Below are 18,314 nucleotides of genomic sequence, written 5' to 3' on the forward strand. Positions count from 1 at the left end.
AGACAGACATGTGCAAAGTTGTGACCTCTATTGTAATGTTCTTATAGTATTTTCCCAAATATATTCAGACACATCTGGGATGCCATGACAGCTGTCTATTTCTAGGTGACATTTCATGACATTTAGCTCAGTGAGAGAGGTAAGCTCATCTGGGGGGTAGTGAAGCCTGGCTCACTGCTCCAGGGATCGATGCTGGAATCAAACCTCTGTTGGCTGTCTTGGCCGACACGGTTCTCAGACCGGTTGACTTGGCGCTTCTGTCGCTTATTTCTACCATTTGTAAATGTACAAAAGCTAATTAAATGGATGTTCCTATGAGGTTTCCAGGGGTTATCTGTGTTGAAGTGTTTTTTCAATAATATATATATATATATATATATAATCTCGGTATGAGCTTTTTTAAGATGCAGATGGCCCTTTTATCTGTCCTTATCTATGATGTCTCAGCCTCAGGGCTTACATAGGCTTTCATGTGTTTTCAAAGTGTTATCTCGATTCATTCAAAATGTACAGTCAAATATTTCTTCCCTTGCATATTTATGTTTGTCAACTAAAAAGTCCAGCGAACCACTTGTTTGCTCTCTGAGGCAACAATCAAATAGCTTGGAACAGGTAAACACACATCCTCATGCCTCCTAGATGGTATATACTATATTAGACATCACATTCTTCAAAACATATTATTTCAATGTATCATACTTTGCAAAGGATTCCCAGGGTTTCCAATGTGATGGGTGACATTTAGCGGCGGGTGGATCAGTCTGTGGGCCGATAAAAAAATCACAAAATGTTAGCCGACCTATTTGTCAAAATAAAGTACAGAAGAACCATAGGCCCTCTCGTGGTGCTGCAAAGGTTATGTTGGTTGCTGTTGTTATTGTCTTATTTGTAGTTCTGCTTCTAGTCCAAGGTGAATAGGACAGTGTAATGGATATGCTGTATAGGATACTGGGTACTCCACATCGTACATGTAGGCAGCCTTCAAGCAAGGCACACCATCCCTCAGCCTGCCTCTTAATGACATGCATCTGTATTCACTGCAAGTCGCTTTGGATAAGGGTCTGCTAAATGACACAATAGTCAAGTCGTTTTTGAGTCACCTTGAAACTTATCCATGCCATTTCACTTTTTAATTAATAACTCCAGTTTGGGAAGGACTCCACCTGCACTTCACCTCAGGAGGGAGTGAGGGAGGGAGAGAGGAAGGGAGGGAGTCAGTCAATGAGCGGGGAAGGTGGTCAGGGGGGCATGATTCTAAAATTGGACTGACCTGTTGGTCTCCACTAACCTTGTGAGACCATCTTGATATTCACGGTTGTATTTCACTTTTAATATCAATCTTGCTTTGGCTGGGTAGCAAATACAGCTTTGGTAATCAATTGCTACCCAGCCAAAGCCGGGCTATTGCCGAACCCTGTTGGAAGTGAGGCAAAGACCTATTTCATTCTGAAGAAAGCTTCAATGCCGACTGTTCATCTTTTACGTATTTATTCAGTTAATCTTTGGATAAATACGGCCCGATTATTTTGATGGATTTGAAGGTTAAAAAACAAAGCAATGTTATGCTTCGTATAAATGGAGATAGAAATGTCACATTTTGGAGTTATTGCAGTGCACAGGCCAGAGGAGAATACCGGAGGACAGAAAGGTTGAGAAAAAGACATACATTTATTGATCAGTACTTTTTAGTTTATTTTTTAAATGTAGTCAGTAATGTAATTTCGATGTAGATTTCCTCACTAGGAAGGTAGGGGGGCGTCTTGCTCAAGGAGGCCTGCAGGTATAATACATCTGTTGGTGATCGAACCCAAAACCGATACCAAAAACGTTGTGATACTACTTCTGAGGACTATAAAGCATCAGCCCTTTTAATGGAATTGCTGGACTTGTATCATGCAACGTGATACAGAGAGTTCCTATTTTGGCTTTGTCAACACTTAAAGAGGTTAGGGTTATTTGAATGTATGATTTGTGAAAGTCTGTGCAGTGCCAGGGGACTAACTGACACATCCACAATACTCAAATATCCATATATATATATATGGATATTCCTAGCTCTTGGATGACATCATTAAATATTTTTGTTTCTTGGCCAGCGTTTGCATCACAGTCAGCCAGCCGTAAAGCAACATAACCTGTCGAGTTATTCTGGAAACAACTATATCCTGTCTTTAAATTACGTAACTCCCACTGGCTCCAGGAAAGAATACTAAATAGGAAGTAGGTCTTTTTTAAGGGCCAAGTAAAGGTACTTTATGGAGTGTGGAAAGTAAGTCAGGGGACAAATGTACTTTACTTTCCCCATACTTACTTTGTTCTATCTATCTTTCTATCTCAATCTCTTTCTATCGCATCCCTCTGCTGTGTCTATGTGTCGTTCTTTTTAAACAAGTGGGTTGTAGAAAAGAGGTAATCATCATGTTGACATTTTCTTATGAAAGGCACAGAAAGGAAGGTTTGTTCGAGGTATGGACCAAACATTGACACAAAATGACTGGAAAGTGTTTTTTGGTTGTTTTATGTACTTTGGATATAAATAAATATAATGGCACTTTCGTGCAAAGCCTGATCAAGGTGCACTACTGGTGACGCAGAAGGGTCTGGCTGTAGGTGTGCATTTGTTCAGTTATGCATACAGATGAGTTTACATAACCTAGCAGCAGAATGTGATTCTGTCTGCAAGTGATATGTACACATCGAGACATCACATTGCTTTGTTGCTTAGAGCAAGTGCCCTACGAATAAGCCTCAGTTTGACTTGAATTTGGTCATTGATTAAAGAAGGTGTCAGTAAGATTCAAAGGGCCCCTATTTTTCCGCCTGGTGTGAGTGTGATTAGCCATTACAAACCATTTAAAAATATGCCCATCATACATCTAGGTTAACACTCCCATTCGTCATGTCATTTTGTCACAGTGATGGGCATATTTTTTAAGGGTTTGTTATAGCTAATCCCACTCGCACCCGGTGGTTCAATAGGTGTCCTTTAAGGATATAAGAGCTATATTTCAGTTTGATTTGATAGAAATTCAATAGCCATTAGTGAGTGAGATACACTTGGAATATCTGTTTCCATTTGCCTGCACCTGTCTCTGTATGAGCCCTTTTAGATTTATGAACACTATCTTGCCTGTCATTCACAGGTGTGTGAATGCTGGAGAAAGATAGCAAGGGAGGAAGGAGTGGTTCTATTTTTTTGGGTTGTTGATTATCAAAACCTATCAATAGCTTTCGGCGATCTTTATTAACAACTCTCAAATTACATTACATTACATTACATGTATTTAGCTGACACTTTTGTCCAAAGCGACTTACATTAAGTGCCATCAACAATGAAGATCTAACCCAAAAAGTGCCAGAATCATTTGAGTATAGGCCTACACAAATTGGACAAATGGCACATGCAGACAGACCAGCCAGAAGGTAGATACAGTTATTTCGACATGAGATGACCAGAGCCTGGACCAGCACCTGGCTGGCCTTCTGGCTGAGGAATGAAGATATCCTTCTGATGCTGAACAGTATGCATCTGCTGGAGCGGGGGGTTGAAGCGATGTTGACAGCGAAGCTTTTCATCCTCGCCGTCTGAGTCGATGGCACTACAGAGTTGCCAATATTGATGAAAAGGTCGTCGATGGGAAGGAAGGAAGAGAAGCCTGCAAGGAAAAGCAGCTCAGTCTTGTCCAGATTGAGTTTTTAGGTGGCATCTCCATTCATTGAGAGATGTTGGCCAGGAGCTCAGAGATTTGTGCTGCGACCTGGGTTTCAGGCTGTGAAAAAAAGGACTCGAAAGGCCATGTGAGTGAATGACAGAACCCAGTGACTGTGTACATTGAGATAAGGATGGGACCCAAGAGTAAACCCTGAGGGCCCCCTCAGGTTACAGGTTACCCTGTGAGTGTGATCTTTCAGCTGCGAAGAACAGGGCATTTGCTGAGCCTGAGATTCCCAAGGGAGGGTTGAGAAGAGGATCTGGTGGTTCACTGTGTCAAAGGTGGCTGAAAGGTCAACTAGAATGAGAGCGGAAGAGAGGGAGGCTGTTTTATCAGCGACTGCTTAAACTACAGCACAATTGATACTATAAGAATGACTATTAATTTACTAATTTAGTGCATGGTTGGAGGGGATTATGTGGAGAGTCATTATTTAAAAGGCACTTAATGCCCTCAGGATTGGGACTTTGTCAATGCTTCACTGACCATAGAGTTATATTACTTCTGAGGTCCAGAGTGTAAGACTCTAAACTGGTTGGCTCAATTAAAACATACACCAGGGGAGACATTACACTAACCTTGTGCCCTTTAAGATGCACATCAGTCTATGAGTGGTGTTTATTGCTGGAGTATATCAGGTGGAAATGTCAGTAAGGAAAGTCCCAGATTCTATATTATTACACAATAGGAATAGAAAGTTTTTGTCCGATGGTACATCTCTGCTGTCACAATGTCATTCAGTCACAATGTAGTATTCTGATAGAAATGATAGAAATATACGAACAAATACGAAAACCGACAACAAAAACAACAACAATGGAATCATAAGGTTGATTAATTATACACATTAGGTTATCTTTTACTTACTACAAAAATGTTTAGATCTATCAGGCTGTTCAGTCGAAACAAAAAAAATGACATCACCATCAAAGTTTGACCGTATGAGTAATATGTATCATCCATATCAGATCCACAGATGTTTGGTTTTGGAAGTGTGCAGGGCGAAAGGTAAAACTACATAAACAAACAACAAATACATACACAAAATTAACAATAGTATCACTAAACAACCTGATAAACAACCTGTAGCCCAGCCAATGAAAACCCAGTGTCCAAAAGTCCATCCAGTGTGACCGGGGTAACGAATCACATCGATACCTTTATTAGAATTTAATATCTCAATTACAGCGCTAATAATCCTTCTCTAACACTACCTGAAGCACCAAGGGCCATTATCTTGTCTGCCCTACACTTTCCACAGATCCCCTTTGTGACTGATCCATTAGGGTAACGATGTCAGAGTTCTGGAGAGATAAAGAAGATGTGTTCAGGAGCAGCGGCAGTGCTGTGTTGTTGAGGGACAACACAGCATTTCTGCGGGGGGCTATCTGCTATGAAGATCAGGGGGTGTGGAGGACTCCCAAGGGTGTAGGTGGTGTTAGGAGTGTGGCCCTTTCTATTGGGGGTGGTTGATGGGGGGGGGGGGGGGACTCAACCGACCTCCGCTATCACCACCACTATCTACAGCAGTGCCATCATACCACCCACACCCCCACCATCACTGCCTCCACCACCATTACCACCACAACCTCCTCCGCCACCCTTCATCCCCGCCAACACAGCCACCACCTCCCTCAATAACTCCACCACCCCTCTGTTTTGTCGTCACGCCTCTGCCCAAGGTGAGCTCACTTATCAATCAATTAATCAAACATTCACACACACACACACACACACACACACACACACACACACACACAAGCATGCATGCATGTACGCACACGCACACATACACAGACACACCAGCCCTGTTATAGGAATTAAATAACAGTATGCGGCCAACTTTTCTTTTTTGATATGAAGCTTATTCTACTCATTTTACCCTTCACAATATTAATGTGTTGTTCAGAATGAAAATTAGAGGAAGAAACATCTGTCTGTATTTAAGAAGAGTACACACATTACAAATGCAGTATCCTTGGAATATGACATTAACTCTGATTAAGTTTCATTATATCAATCGTATCTCTACTACCACATTAAGAATCGGAGGACGTTTTGTATTTATTTTTCAGTCCAAGGATTGGAGCCATATCTATAACCCAGGTTAAAAACGACAACAGATTTTTGTTGGTATTGTGTGGCACTGACCTCTGCTGGATGATAAGAACAATGCAATGAAAGATTACTCTCCTGTTATGGATTTGGCATTCGTTTAATTTTAAATTTATTCAATTTAATTTATTATGGTTAAATATTTTAATTATAACAAATTAAATCCTTGAATTTGTACATAATTGTGTGGATTTTTAATAATTGAACCGTGCAAACCAGAGGCGTCATCAGCCCCTTTTACTGAGGAACGTGCACCAGTAAAAGTCTCCAGTGCCCCAGTAAAATTCGAGTGATCATTATTAAATTAATCTGCAGCACTGCAAACCCTATTGATAAGAAGTAAAAGCTTGCATCACGTTGAATTGCTTCAATTTATTTTCAATGCATCAGAACATATTTGGAATAAATACTACTCAATTTGGTGTGCGACGCTTTCAGTAAATGTTTATGTGCTATTTCGGTGACATGAGAAAAGTCCTAGAAAACTGTGTAGCATAAAAAGAACTGCTGAATCACACTTCCTGTTTCCTGTCCCCTCATGAAGTGGCAGGAAATGCCCGTTATTGGTGGGGCCATTCCACTCTTATCTGAAAGATGCTGTTTATTCCCCCAAGAATGTTTTTAGTCAGGAGGTTATTATTACTATGATAATGTACTCACAAGTGTAACTTTATCTTGATTGCTTACCTGTGCTGCATACATTTGTCATGAGAAAGGCAATTGCTGCTTATTTTTTTTAATATAGGCTATTTATTAGAATATTTATATCCATTTTAAAGCAACAGTGTAATTGTATTTTGAAAATAAAATGTAATTGTGCCCAGTGCTAATCACCAAAATAAAGTAAAAACTATAATTTATTTCCATTTCCACATCAAATAAATACAATTAAAACATTGCACCTACTAAACTTTATCTTTGGAATGAGAAATCTTTGCAATCAAAATAATTATATTTCTGAAGAAGATACCAGTGCTGTTATATACAAACAAAAAATAATGATGAATTTGTACCCCATTGGAGCTCAGGAACAATGTACCTTTACTTTTAGTACCAAAAAGAATGTATATCTATAAATCAAACACAGTGCCAACAGCACCTGCGTTGCTCCTGATAGCAGTTACTTAAATGACTTTTATGTTTGCCGTTGCCGTTTCTCACAAGCTGTGGCGAGTAGGCCTATGCCTTTAACTGTATCAGTGTAACTCATTGGGGTTCCCCAGCTGTGCCAAGCATGAGTATTTTTCTGTTAATTCTCATTCATGTGATGAAGTCATCCATGTGTTTATCCGTCCGTCCGTTTCTCACACAGTAACCAACTGTGTCAGTGATTACCAAAATTAGTTCACGATTGTTTATCACTTCTTCTTTCACTTTTTAGTCATTAATTCCAACAGAAAAAAGGTCAGCATGTTGTTAAATAGGCTGCTTAAATGAGCATGTGTTCTCCTTTTACAGGGCAGCGGGAATAGCAGATATGGCATCGATTCACAGACGTCACGAATATCCGTCATAAATCCTTCTTTGTTTCATACAGGTTGAGCACAAAAACCCCATCAGCAAAAAAAAAAGGTTATTATCTCAGCCGTAATGCCGCGGTACCGGTAACGCTTTAGTTACTGCACACAAAGAAGTTCACTCTTTCTGAGAAAAACAAAAGCGGAAGATGTTTTTTTCATCAGGGCTGCATCTCGTATGCTCCCTCCGTGGCGATAAAGAAGTCGTTGAGGGTGTGCTGGAGGTGCTCGAAGGTGGGCCTCTCCTCGGGCTTCTCCTTCCAGCAGCCCATCATGAGGTCGTACAGCTGCTCGGGGCAGCCCTCGGGACACGGCATGCGGTAGAACTGATCCAGTTGGCGGATCACCTCCGGGTTGGTCATCCCTGGAGGTGAGGGGGAGAGGGTTCGTGGCGCGATAGTGGCGTTACCTTTTTTTTTTTTTAATCTGGTTCAGGTTTATTGATTCATGACGCACTCTAACGGCAAACAATGTGCAGAAAAGTCCCCTATACTGTAGGGAGCATCTCGAAAAAGATTATGGCTTTTTTAAGATCTTACAAATCTTATAGTTGTGATAACGTCTCTTCAAAGATGACTTCATGATAAACATTCTAAACTTTATTTAGATCGGAAGCCTAAAATACCCATCGCTGAGAAAAGTTATATTCAGTTGCTTTTACCCACAGGGACTTACGATGCAGTGATTAAGGAGCAGGTTACAGACCTTCTTGCTCAAAGATCCCTACCGGGCGACGTTGGGGCTTGAACCCACAACCTTTTGGAAGGGGCCTAAGCACCAGAACGTACCTGGGTAGGGTATCCTCCCGTAGGTGACGATTTCCGTCAGGAGGATTCCAAAGGACCAGACGTCAGACTTGATGGTGAAGGTGCCATAATTGATGGCCTCTGGTGCTGTCCACTTGATGGGGAACTTGGCTCCTGTCGGGCCCAGAAATAAACACACATGACGTCAGTGCCTTGCAAGGCTTCTTAGAAAGTGCAGCACAAACGATGTGCTAATGAATTGAGTTCTAATAGAGGCAAGGCCAGTGTATTTATTGCAGCTTCCAACAACGGAAGTTACTTAAGAGTTCTTTACGAGGGCAGGAATACCCTTTTAAAACATTTAAAAAGACATTCCATTCAATCTTTTCTTTTTAAATAGAAACATTGGTTAAACGTTAAGTCATTTGTAGAAGAAACAAAATGCAAGAACCTATCCAGGTAAATGTAAACCAATTTAAATTGATAAGTCACCTGTATATCTATGAACATAAAAAAACGAACAAATAAGCAATATACGTAGGCAGCGATGGATACTGTTACATTCCCATGGTATTGTACCTTCCTGTGCCTTGTATTCGGTCTCTATGATCCGGGCCAGGCCGAAGTCTGCGATCTTGCAGTGCAGCATCTCGTTGACCAGGATGTTGGCCGCCCGCAGGTCCCTGTGGATGTAGTTCTTACCCTCGATGTAGGCCATGCCTTCAGCCACCTGAGAGAGAGAGAGAGAGAGAGAGCGAGAGAGAGAGAGAGAGAGAGAGAGAGAGAGAGAGAGAGAGAGAGAGAGAGAGAGAGAGAGAGAGAGAGAGAGAGAGAGAGAGAGAGAGAGAGAGAGAACAGGGATGCTGTATTAAAATAATCAATTATATGATAATCAAAAGGGGAAATGGTAGCTGTGTGTGTTTATGTGAAGAGGGGAAGAAGGAGTTAAATGTGTGTCCTTGTGTGTGTTTTGCGAGGACGGGGACAGCCATGTACTAGGGCCAGTCTGCGCCACTCATGTGAATTTATTAGCAAGAGGGCGGGGTTAAACAGGAAGTTCCCCTCGCATCAGGAAGTGAAAGACATCTCTCTTTTTTGTTCACTTAATCCCACACATTTCCTGTCCGGATGTTGATAATTGTGTTTGAAGGTTGTGTTCTTGACTTATGTATGGTGTTCGGTTTTGGAAGTGTGCAGGCGAAAGGTAAATTACATAAACAAACTACAAATACGTATACAAAATTAACAATAATATCAATAAACAACCTGAAAAACAACCTGTAGCCCAGCCAATAAAAACCCAGTGTCCAAAAGTCCATCCAGTGTGACCGGGGTAACGAATGTAGGTACCAAAGAAATGAATAAAAACATTGCATCTTTCGTCCCTCAGATGTACCCTCGCAATGTATGGCATGGTAATACTGTCAACTTCTGCGAGCTGTGCCTTGCTGACCTCAAGGCTAAAAATACCCTGTGTTGTAGACTAGGACACAAAGAAGGGTTTGTGGTCGAACGCTGATCAAATCAACCGATGGGTGTATCCACCAGACCCAAGAAAGCATCCATTCATGGTCGCTTCCTGGAAATTGTTGTTTTGACCCCTTTTATTCGTTTTACAAATAAATCCGGCGTTAGTAAAAGTTAAAAAGATGAAAGAGTTGCTTTGTTTTGTGTTCAACGAGTGCTCAACACATTGTTCAACAGGGACAGCGTGTCCTGGAGCGTGTGCGTTGTGCCGGTGAAAGCGGGTTGCCGTTTGTATGTGAGGATAGACGCTACAGGGTACAGCAGGGTTCCCCACCTGTGCGGACATGTCTATCAGTTTGGGTATTTTCAGCTTCCTCCCCTCCTCAGTCTTTAAGAAGTCCAGGAGACACCCTGGAGCAGGACAGGATAGGGAGCACACGGTGAGCGATGATAGGGTGCAAGAAGGGTGTAGAAGTTTAGCATCTTTTCTATCTCTTTCTTTCTTCTCCCTCCCCCATCTGTCTCCCCCCTCGCTCTTTCTCCTGTCTTATCTCCCACGATAATCCCCCTCTCTCCCCCCTCTTCCATCCACTCCCCCTCCTCCTCTCTCCCCTCTCTTCCAACCACTCCCCTCCTCCTCTCCCCCCCTCTTCCGACCACTCCCCCTTTCTTCCCTATCTCCCATCCACTCCCCCTCCTCCTCTCTCCCCCCTCTTCCGACCACTCCCCTCCATCTCTCTCCCCCCCTCTTACCACAACTCCCCCTGCCTCTCTCTCTCCCTCTACCCACCACTTCCCCCTCTCTCCCCCTGTACCCTCCCCTCTCCCCTTACCCCTCCCCCACCCCGCCCCCCACTCACCATTGCACATGAACTCGGTGACGATGAGGATGGGCTCCATGGTAACCACGGCGTGCAGGTGCACCAGGCGGTCGTGCTTCAGCTTCTTCATGAGGTTTGCCTCCTGCAGGAAGGCCGCCGGCTCCATGGTCCCCTCCTTCAGCGTCTTGATGGCCACCTTCTGCCGGCCCTTGTAGTAACCTGGGAACACATGTTTGGTGGGTTTACATTTATTATTCATTATTTTTTTGTGTTGCGTGTTTATTTGCATTCACAAGGTTGTGTGTAAAAGTACAATACGTCGATTGTACGACTTGTAAGATTGTACGTTTTGTTTCCAGTAAACGCACAGCTAATAACAGCTTATGGCCATCAAGCTCACAGTACACAATACAATCACAGCAATATAGAGTCACAAATCTGATTTCAGATATCTATCTAAAGGCGGATGGCAGCGGAGCTAAATCAGGTTGAACAGGGCGTTAAACATTTTTATTCACTTTATATTTTCTTCGACCAATCATGTTACATCATACGTGGATCTGTAAATAGTTAATTGCAAATAAATATCTGGTGTCCGGCCCAGGCTCTGTGCCTTCTCCCCCCAGAAGTTCTGTTAAACCTAGTAGGACTGCTGGAGCCCAGATGAACTAGAACCTAGATCCCTGATGAGCTAGAACATAACCAGCACTCACCCATCCACACCTCTCCAAACTGCCCCGCCCCCAGTCTCTCCATCATCTTGAGGGTGCTGCGAGGGATCTCCCACTCGTCCTGCGCCCAGGGCTGCTGGGGGGGCATGGCCTTGCAGGGCGCGTTGAGCCTCTGGCACAGACCGTCAGCTGTGCCTGCAGACCACCCAGACACCCAATGGTTATTTCATGTACTGAGTAATGAGTTGTTTAGGGGTTAGTAGGGAGGGGCATGCATTATCATTATTATTATTGTTGTTTTTAATAATAATTAGGTATTCACAGAGTAGCTGTGGATACCTATTGTTATTTTTATAATTTAAAAAAAATAATAATTTTATTATCTTTTGTATAAACTATATCTCTCGGTCCATTCGTGATTATGTCTCCTTATAAAGAAAAATATCTTTACAAATTGGTAAAAATAGATAAAAACAAAACATTATACCTAGCAAAATATTCAGCTATACAATTATGTAAATCCACTGCGTGTCCTTTGGTCAAAAATAATCAGAGTATCGGGCGTGTAAGACTAAGACTAATTAAACCTTACATATAAAGGGGAAACAGGGCGTTACCATTCATTTTGCCTAACATTTCTTTCGACCAATCATGTCACGGGAGTCGGTGATCTGTAGCCGCGCGTTACATAGAATATCTCTACCGGAAACAACCGGCCCGGTGGAACCAATACCAACGTCACGGCGCAGCATAATCATTGGCACGCAAAAAAACGTATTTTTATTTTATTATTATTATTAAAAAAATTCACAGCACAATGCGGCAGCATAATTATTATTACCGATTATTTTTTGCACTTTATTCTGTTTTTGCGCATTTCCTCCCAGTGCAAATATGTTTAAATTAGTTACAGAAAGCAGTGTTCTGAAATGGGATAAATTAATAGTTTTTAAACCTATGTTGTGAGTAATAGAGAAGAAAATATTTAAAATATTGTTGCAAGAGGCCTGTTTGTATCGCCTTCACATGGTTTTGCAAAGCTGTACCTGTCTTAAAGGTATTGATGTGGATGGTTCAAATATTCTCATATATTCTCGTTTTTTTTACATTTCTCACAGTGCAAATATGTTTTTGAATGAGTTTCTGAAAATTGTGTTTTAAGATGGGACATATGTAATTATAATTTGTAAGCCCATGTTGCAAATAAAACAACCAAAAAATCATTTAAATGTTAATGCATGATTGTGGACTATATGGAAATAGTACAATTACAGGTCTTCTGGAAATGTTTTTGGTCGCTGTGTCATAAGGCGATGTACAGGCCACTTGCAACAATATTTTTTATATTTTCTTCTCTATTACTCACAACATAGGTTTAAAAACGATTAATTTATCCCATTTCAGAACACTGCTTTCTGTAACTAATTTAAACATATTTGCACTGGGAGGAAATGCCCAAAACTGAATAAAGTGCAAAAGAAAATCGGCACTAAGGACTATGCTGCCGCATTGTGCTGTGAATTATTTTAATAATAATAATAATAATAAAAAATATATATGTATATATATTTTTTTTTTTCAAGTGTGCCAATGATTATGCTGCCCCGTGCCAGTGGTGGCACGCGTGCCTAGGGTTGCCGACCCCTGGTCCATAGTGTTTTGAATTGTATTAATTTCGGAAGAATATCCCCGTGACGAAGCAGGAAGCACTGCTTCACTCCGCCCCTCACACTTTCTGGTTTCCGGCCCAGTCGCTGTGCTACCTCCGTCCCCCCTGAAGTTCGGCCTGAGCAACATAGGACTTCTGGATGCAAGATAACGTGCTAGTCAACTCGGAAGATTGGTCTTCTTATCTCGTAAACTCTAAACTCAGATTACTGCTCTTCTGGTACAGGAAATGCTGTGGTAAATCTCTCACGCCATGATTCTGTTTAAATGTTGCACTAAGCGATGCTTGAGGTCAAACCACAGGAAAACTGTAAATTACAAACGTGCTGCAATTTTACTTAAAGGTACCATGACATGAAAATCTCACTTTAATCTCACTTCATAAATATGAGTTCCCCTAGCCTGCCTTTGGTCCCCCAAATGGCTAAAACTTGCGTTTGGTGTAAAACGAGCACTAGCTGTTCTGCTCGCCTTTGAGAAAACGGAGGCTCAAGTGCGCTGATTTGGAATGTCTGTATTTATGACGTCACCAAGAATCTCAGCTCCTCCCTGACAAAGTCGTTTGTGATTCATAATATCGTCTGGAGGCGCACACAGCTTTTGGCCGTGATAATATGTATTAAATTATATAGATTTCTATTTATTATATGATATTATTTAGATATAGAGCTCCAGGACTGTAACGCAAGTGTTGTACACTTCCTTGTTATTCGGATAACCGTTCTGCTTTTGGTATTATGGCGCATAACACGTCGGACTCTCGTCTCTGGTATTTCTACAGCGAGACTCGTATTGGGGGTTATCTCAGCCAAGGTTGAGAATGAATTGGGGGGAAGGAACTTTGGCTTTGACTCCCTCAAGAACATGAACCACGACATGGAGGAGAAAGGGATTGTTGGCGGCGAATGTCTCCCGCTTGAGACCCGCTGAGGGACCACCGCCGGAGGCGGAGGTGCCTAAACGCTGCCCGGCAACAATCCCTTTCTCCTCCTTGTCGCGGTTCAGTCTACTTCACATTGATGAGGACGTTGAAGAACCAGGAACGTCGGAGAACCCAACGCGGTCGTTTGAGATTCATAATATCGGCTCACACAGCTTTTGGCCGTGATAATATATATTATATGATATAGATATCTATGTAGGCTACATGATAATATTTAGATATAGAGCTCCAGGACTCCCGTGTGTTCTAGAATATTTACAGAACACGGCAAAAGGCTGTGTGTGCCTCGCCATTGCGATACATCCACTGTAAACAGAGCGCATGGTACCGTGGCTGCAAGCTGCTCAGGGCCACACCCCCACCCTCCTCCTTGACCCGCCTCGCTCCTCCTCATTTGCATTATAGCTACAGACACCAAAACAGCGCATTTGGGGGAAGCTCAATGTGCGACTGGCTCGGAGTGGCTGTAACTCTGCACCACGGCTGAATTTCGGGAACGTCTTTGAATACTGTGTTAGTTGCCCACTAATACCTATATTAAAGAATACATAAAATAGCATGTCATGGGACCTTTAAAAAGTGCAAAGTTTACGTACGGGTGTAGTATTTGACCAGTTCCTGCAGGGTGGAGAAGGTGATGGAGGGGGAGATGTAGTAGCCGCCGTTGTCCAAACAGCGGATCTTATAATGTTTCACAACGTCTCCTTCTTCTGCTACCAGATCTCGGATCGACAAGGAGAGGGCCCCTGCGACAAGAGAGAAAACTCATTTCACTCAAACACAAAGGGCTTCACAGGCCACATGTTAGGGCGCCCCCACTAACCGTGGTCCCCCAGAGAGCAATGAAAAACGTTGAAATGAAAAAAATTGTTATTATCAAAGAAGGAACGCAGACAGAGGGATCCTTCGTCCAGACGGATGGTGAGTTGTTCAACGCAAGCCATAATGGAGACATAATGATAACAGTTAAAGTTTGATTCAATTGTTATAAAATATATTTTAAGAATTGTAGGTCCAAAAAAGGTAATAGGAGTTAGAAAAAAGAACATTTGTAGTTAAAATAATGTGCGTGGATAAATGAATGATACTATTACTGCGTTTTACCACAGGCCTTTCAAGATACGGTGCAAATAAGATGCAAAGTTACGATTCAAGATAGGCCTCTTTTGATGGCTTGTTTCATTATGGTAGTGTTGTCCGTACACTGCTTGGGAGTCACGGCTCATCTATAAATAGGTATTCATATATCATACATAGAACAAGTGGAATAAGCACCTTTCGTGGTTTCGCTCTCTCGAATTAGAAAGGAACCCGGTTTGTTTGTTGGAGCGACAAGCAGACGCTCCGTCTCCCTCCTGCTCAGATCTTTGAAGAACCATCTGCAATTTAAATAACACAAACTTTTTATTATCATTTTTAAGGGTTTCTCGCTGATGTCTTTGTTGTTAAAGCCAAACTACATGACTAACTACCACATTTCTTTGAAGTAAGTGTATTCTGCACACCTTTCAACCTCGAGCGAATGAGCTTTGGCTACAAAGGTGCATGGTATGAAGCCCTCATCTCCGGTCAACAGGGATTTGGCCAGCCACCAATCTCCATCCCTACAGTGGAAACAACAAGCATGGTCGATGTAATCGTTTAAGGAAGAGTAAGGGTGAAACGTGACCCGTCTCTCACTTCTCTTTAAGATGAAGCTGGGTGAACTTACTCCTGCAACACTTTGAGTCTCTCTCCCTTTTTGAAGGCCAGGTCATTGTCGTTTGTTGATTTGAAGTCATGTTGAGCGATGACCACATCTTCGTCTAAAGCCACATGAAATATCAGGTTCATGAAACCTATCCTTTTTTAAATTGTGTTATTAGTATTCTGTTTAGCAAAAATATTTGGTTGGTTCTGTCGGGTTCAGCAATTACCATTTTCTTCAAAGTGGGATACTCCACTTTGTACCTCAGGAAACAAAAAGAATGTAGGCATATGTTACTCTATTTTATGTTTTTGTTTCTAAACTCAATCTTTTCAATAATGATAAAGATACATGACACCTGTAATTTATATAAAATCCAACAACAAAAAATAGTTTTTTCTTACTGTATGACTGGTAAAGTTGGAATTGGCCTTTTCTTCCTTTTCTTTGACTGGTTTCTGCCCACTGCACGCACAACCCATTCTACATGCATGCATGTACACAGGACATCTTAGTTTTGTGTGTGTGTGTGTGTGTGTGTGTGTGTGTGTGTGTGTGTGTGTGTGTGTGTGTGTGTGTGTGTGTGTGTGTGTGTGTGTGTGTGTGTGTGTGTGTGTGTGTGTGTGTGTGTGTGTGTGTGTGTGTGTACGTGTGTGTGTGTGTGTGTGTGTGTGTGTGTGTGTGTGTGTGCTATGCATGAGTGTGCTGTGCATGAGTGTGCTGTGAATTTCCGGGTGTCTTTTCGGTCATCGTATGGACCTAAACAATGTATAGCAAATCCTGCTGTACAACACTCTTAGCACCAACAAATGTCCTGCGAAATCAAACGTCACTCAAATGTCATTGAGTCCAACTGTATGTTTACACGCACCTGATCAAGTGAAGAAACTGTCCTCTGTGGGTCAGGCTCCACTTGTCCCACTACAGGCCACCAGACCGGACCCTAGAGAACTCAGCAGGGTCATCCTGTTTCTGGAAAGAACACAGGAACACACACAGTCACTCACACAAGGAGGTGAAATGTCATCTATCCATCCACTATATTATGTGAAATTTGTATTAAGAATTGATGGGACGCAGCCGTAACGGGGATCAAAACATGATTGCAAATATAAAATATAATAAGAAAAAATAAGGCACATCAAATTGGCCTCCTGATAGTCACTTTTAAATCAAATATTCAAGTTTCTCATTCAAATATGGAAAAGAGCTTAAGATATTCTTGAGATACAGGATAGGGTTAATGCTAGGCGTCTGCAGGGCTAAGGGCTGATGGGCATTAATAGAATTGTTAATGGACTTGAACTATTTCAAATATGTGTTATTCAGCCAGCTCTCAGAGCGCAATTGTTTCTAGGGGCTGAGGAGGATTTCAATATTAGAATTTTCTTTGGATACTTTTAATTTTTTTGCATGGTCTTTCTATTACATGGCATCATATTTCTGATGATATTGTGCAAGTTTTAATTTAAGGAAACACGTTTCAATTATGACTTTTCTACATGAATAACCTATTTATATCATTACGACACTTGAGTTATAAAGTATTATATAGAATGGGAAGTCATGGAAACATTATAACCTGACCTGCAGTGTTTTTTTAAAAAGGAAATGGTTAAATAAATACCTTGAAATAGTAGAACTTAGCCTGCAGTTGTTTCATCAGCAGTATCCAGATACAAATGTACTTCCTTATTAAGACTGGCTGTTACTCTTGGTAAAAAAAAAATAATCTCCCTCTCGCTTCTGTCTCTCTTACTCTCTCTGTCGTTGTGCCTCTCTTTCTCCCTCTCCCTCTCTCACTCTTTCTGTTGTTGCGCCTCTATCTCTCTCGGTCTCTCACTCTTTCTCTCATTCTGTCTCTGATTCTCAATCACTCACACTCAAACACACACATGCACACACAAACACACACACACACACACACACACACACACACACACACACACACACACACACACACACAGAGACCCACACCCACACAGCCACTAATACAGACACACATGACCACAAATACACAAACCTCTCACGCACACACAAACACAGCAAAATTGACACAATCACACACCCACATGCAATCACACACACACACACACACACACACACACACACACACACACACACACACACACACACACACACACACACACACACACACACACACACACAGACACACATACACACATACACACATACCAGTGAACTCACTGACTCACATTCACATGTTAAGGTCCAATGACTGCCCCTGGGGTATTGCAGTCTGTAAGATAGTAGTTTGTCTGTTTATGTAATGCAGAATCCCCCTCCCTTCCTCTGTAGGGATGCTACACTACAGCAATAATTTCCTCTCCCTTACTGTAGATCCTACTGTAAATGCCGTGGCAATTCTTGACTTTAATACTCTCATTTATTTTCCGATATACCAGGGTCCTGAAAAGGACCTGAAAAAACAACTTAATTTGACGCAAACAGCTTGTTTAGTAATCTTTAGTTTGATGTGGTATTGAAATTATGCAAACCAAAAGTATTTATTATTGCAGGAAAATACATGTATGTAGATCAAGTCAAAACTTAAAAAGTTGAATAGTTAAAAATGGGAATAGGTCAATTGTGGATGGTGTGAAATTAAAAGAAAACAGAAAAGCATTCCTGGTTTGACTGTTTGTCTGGCCATTTCTTTGTGTGTGTGTGTGTGTGTGTGTGTGTGTGTGTGTGTGTGTGTGTGTGTGTGTGTGTGTGTGTGTCTGTGTGTCTGTGTGTCTGTGTGTCTGTGTCTGTGTCTGTGTCTGTGTCTGTGTCTGTGTCTGTGTGTGTGTCTGGCGCGCACACTCTGGTGTGTAAGTCAAGCCTTAAGTTTTAGTGTGTGTGTGCGTGTGTGAGCGTGCGTCCGTGACTGTCTGCGTCTGTGTGCGGGAGTACCTGTCTGTCTGGCCTTGTGTCCGGGTGTGTGAGTGTGTGTGTGCGTG

The 18,314-nt window shown here is 41.9% G+C and overlaps 1 protein-coding gene across 1 annotated transcript; it reads right to left on the reverse strand.

The window, feature by feature from the left end:
* Positions 1-6,667: 6,667 nt before the first annotated feature.
* blk (BLK proto-oncogene, Src family tyrosine kinase) lies at positions 6,668-17,279 on the reverse strand. The gene is made up of 14 exons (XM_060041103.1): positions 16,976-17,279; positions 16,220-16,320; positions 15,753-15,831; positions 15,578-15,611; positions 15,373-15,466; positions 15,167-15,265; positions 14,937-15,040; positions 14,258-14,407; positions 11,093-11,245; positions 10,419-10,598; positions 9,893-9,969; positions 8,671-8,821; positions 8,134-8,265; positions 6,668-7,709 (listed from the first exon to the last, which is right to left on the reverse strand). Exons 3-14 carry the CDS (start codon positions 15,828-15,830, stop codon positions 7,507-7,509), a joined length of 1,455 nt encoding a protein of 484 aa, XP_059897086.1. The 5' UTR covers position 15,831; positions 16,220-16,320; positions 16,976-17,279; the 3' UTR covers positions 6,668-7,506.
* Positions 17,280-18,314: the final 1,035 nt, after the last annotated feature.

The sequence above is a fragment of the Gadus macrocephalus genome, chromosome 21 (assembly GCF_031168955.1).
Source record: "Gadus macrocephalus chromosome 21, ASM3116895v1".
NCBI lineage: Eukaryota > Metazoa > Chordata > Actinopteri > Gadiformes > Gadidae > Gadus > Gadus macrocephalus.

Bases quoted from the DNA above. Each gene is read 5' to 3' on its own strand.
- blk (XM_060041103.1), bottom strand. From the start codon at position 15,830: ATGGGTTGTGCGTGCAGTGGGCAGAAACCAGTCAAAGAAAAGGAAGAA. The intron at 10,599-11,092 runs GTGAGTGCTGGT...ATGTGTTCCCAG, and splicing joins GTTTGGAGAGGTGTGGATGG to GTTACTACAAGGGCCGGCAG. The intron at 9,970-10,418 runs GTGAGTGGGGGG...GTCCTGCTCCAG, and splicing joins CACCGAGTTCATGTGCAATG to GGTGTCTCCTGGACTTCTTA.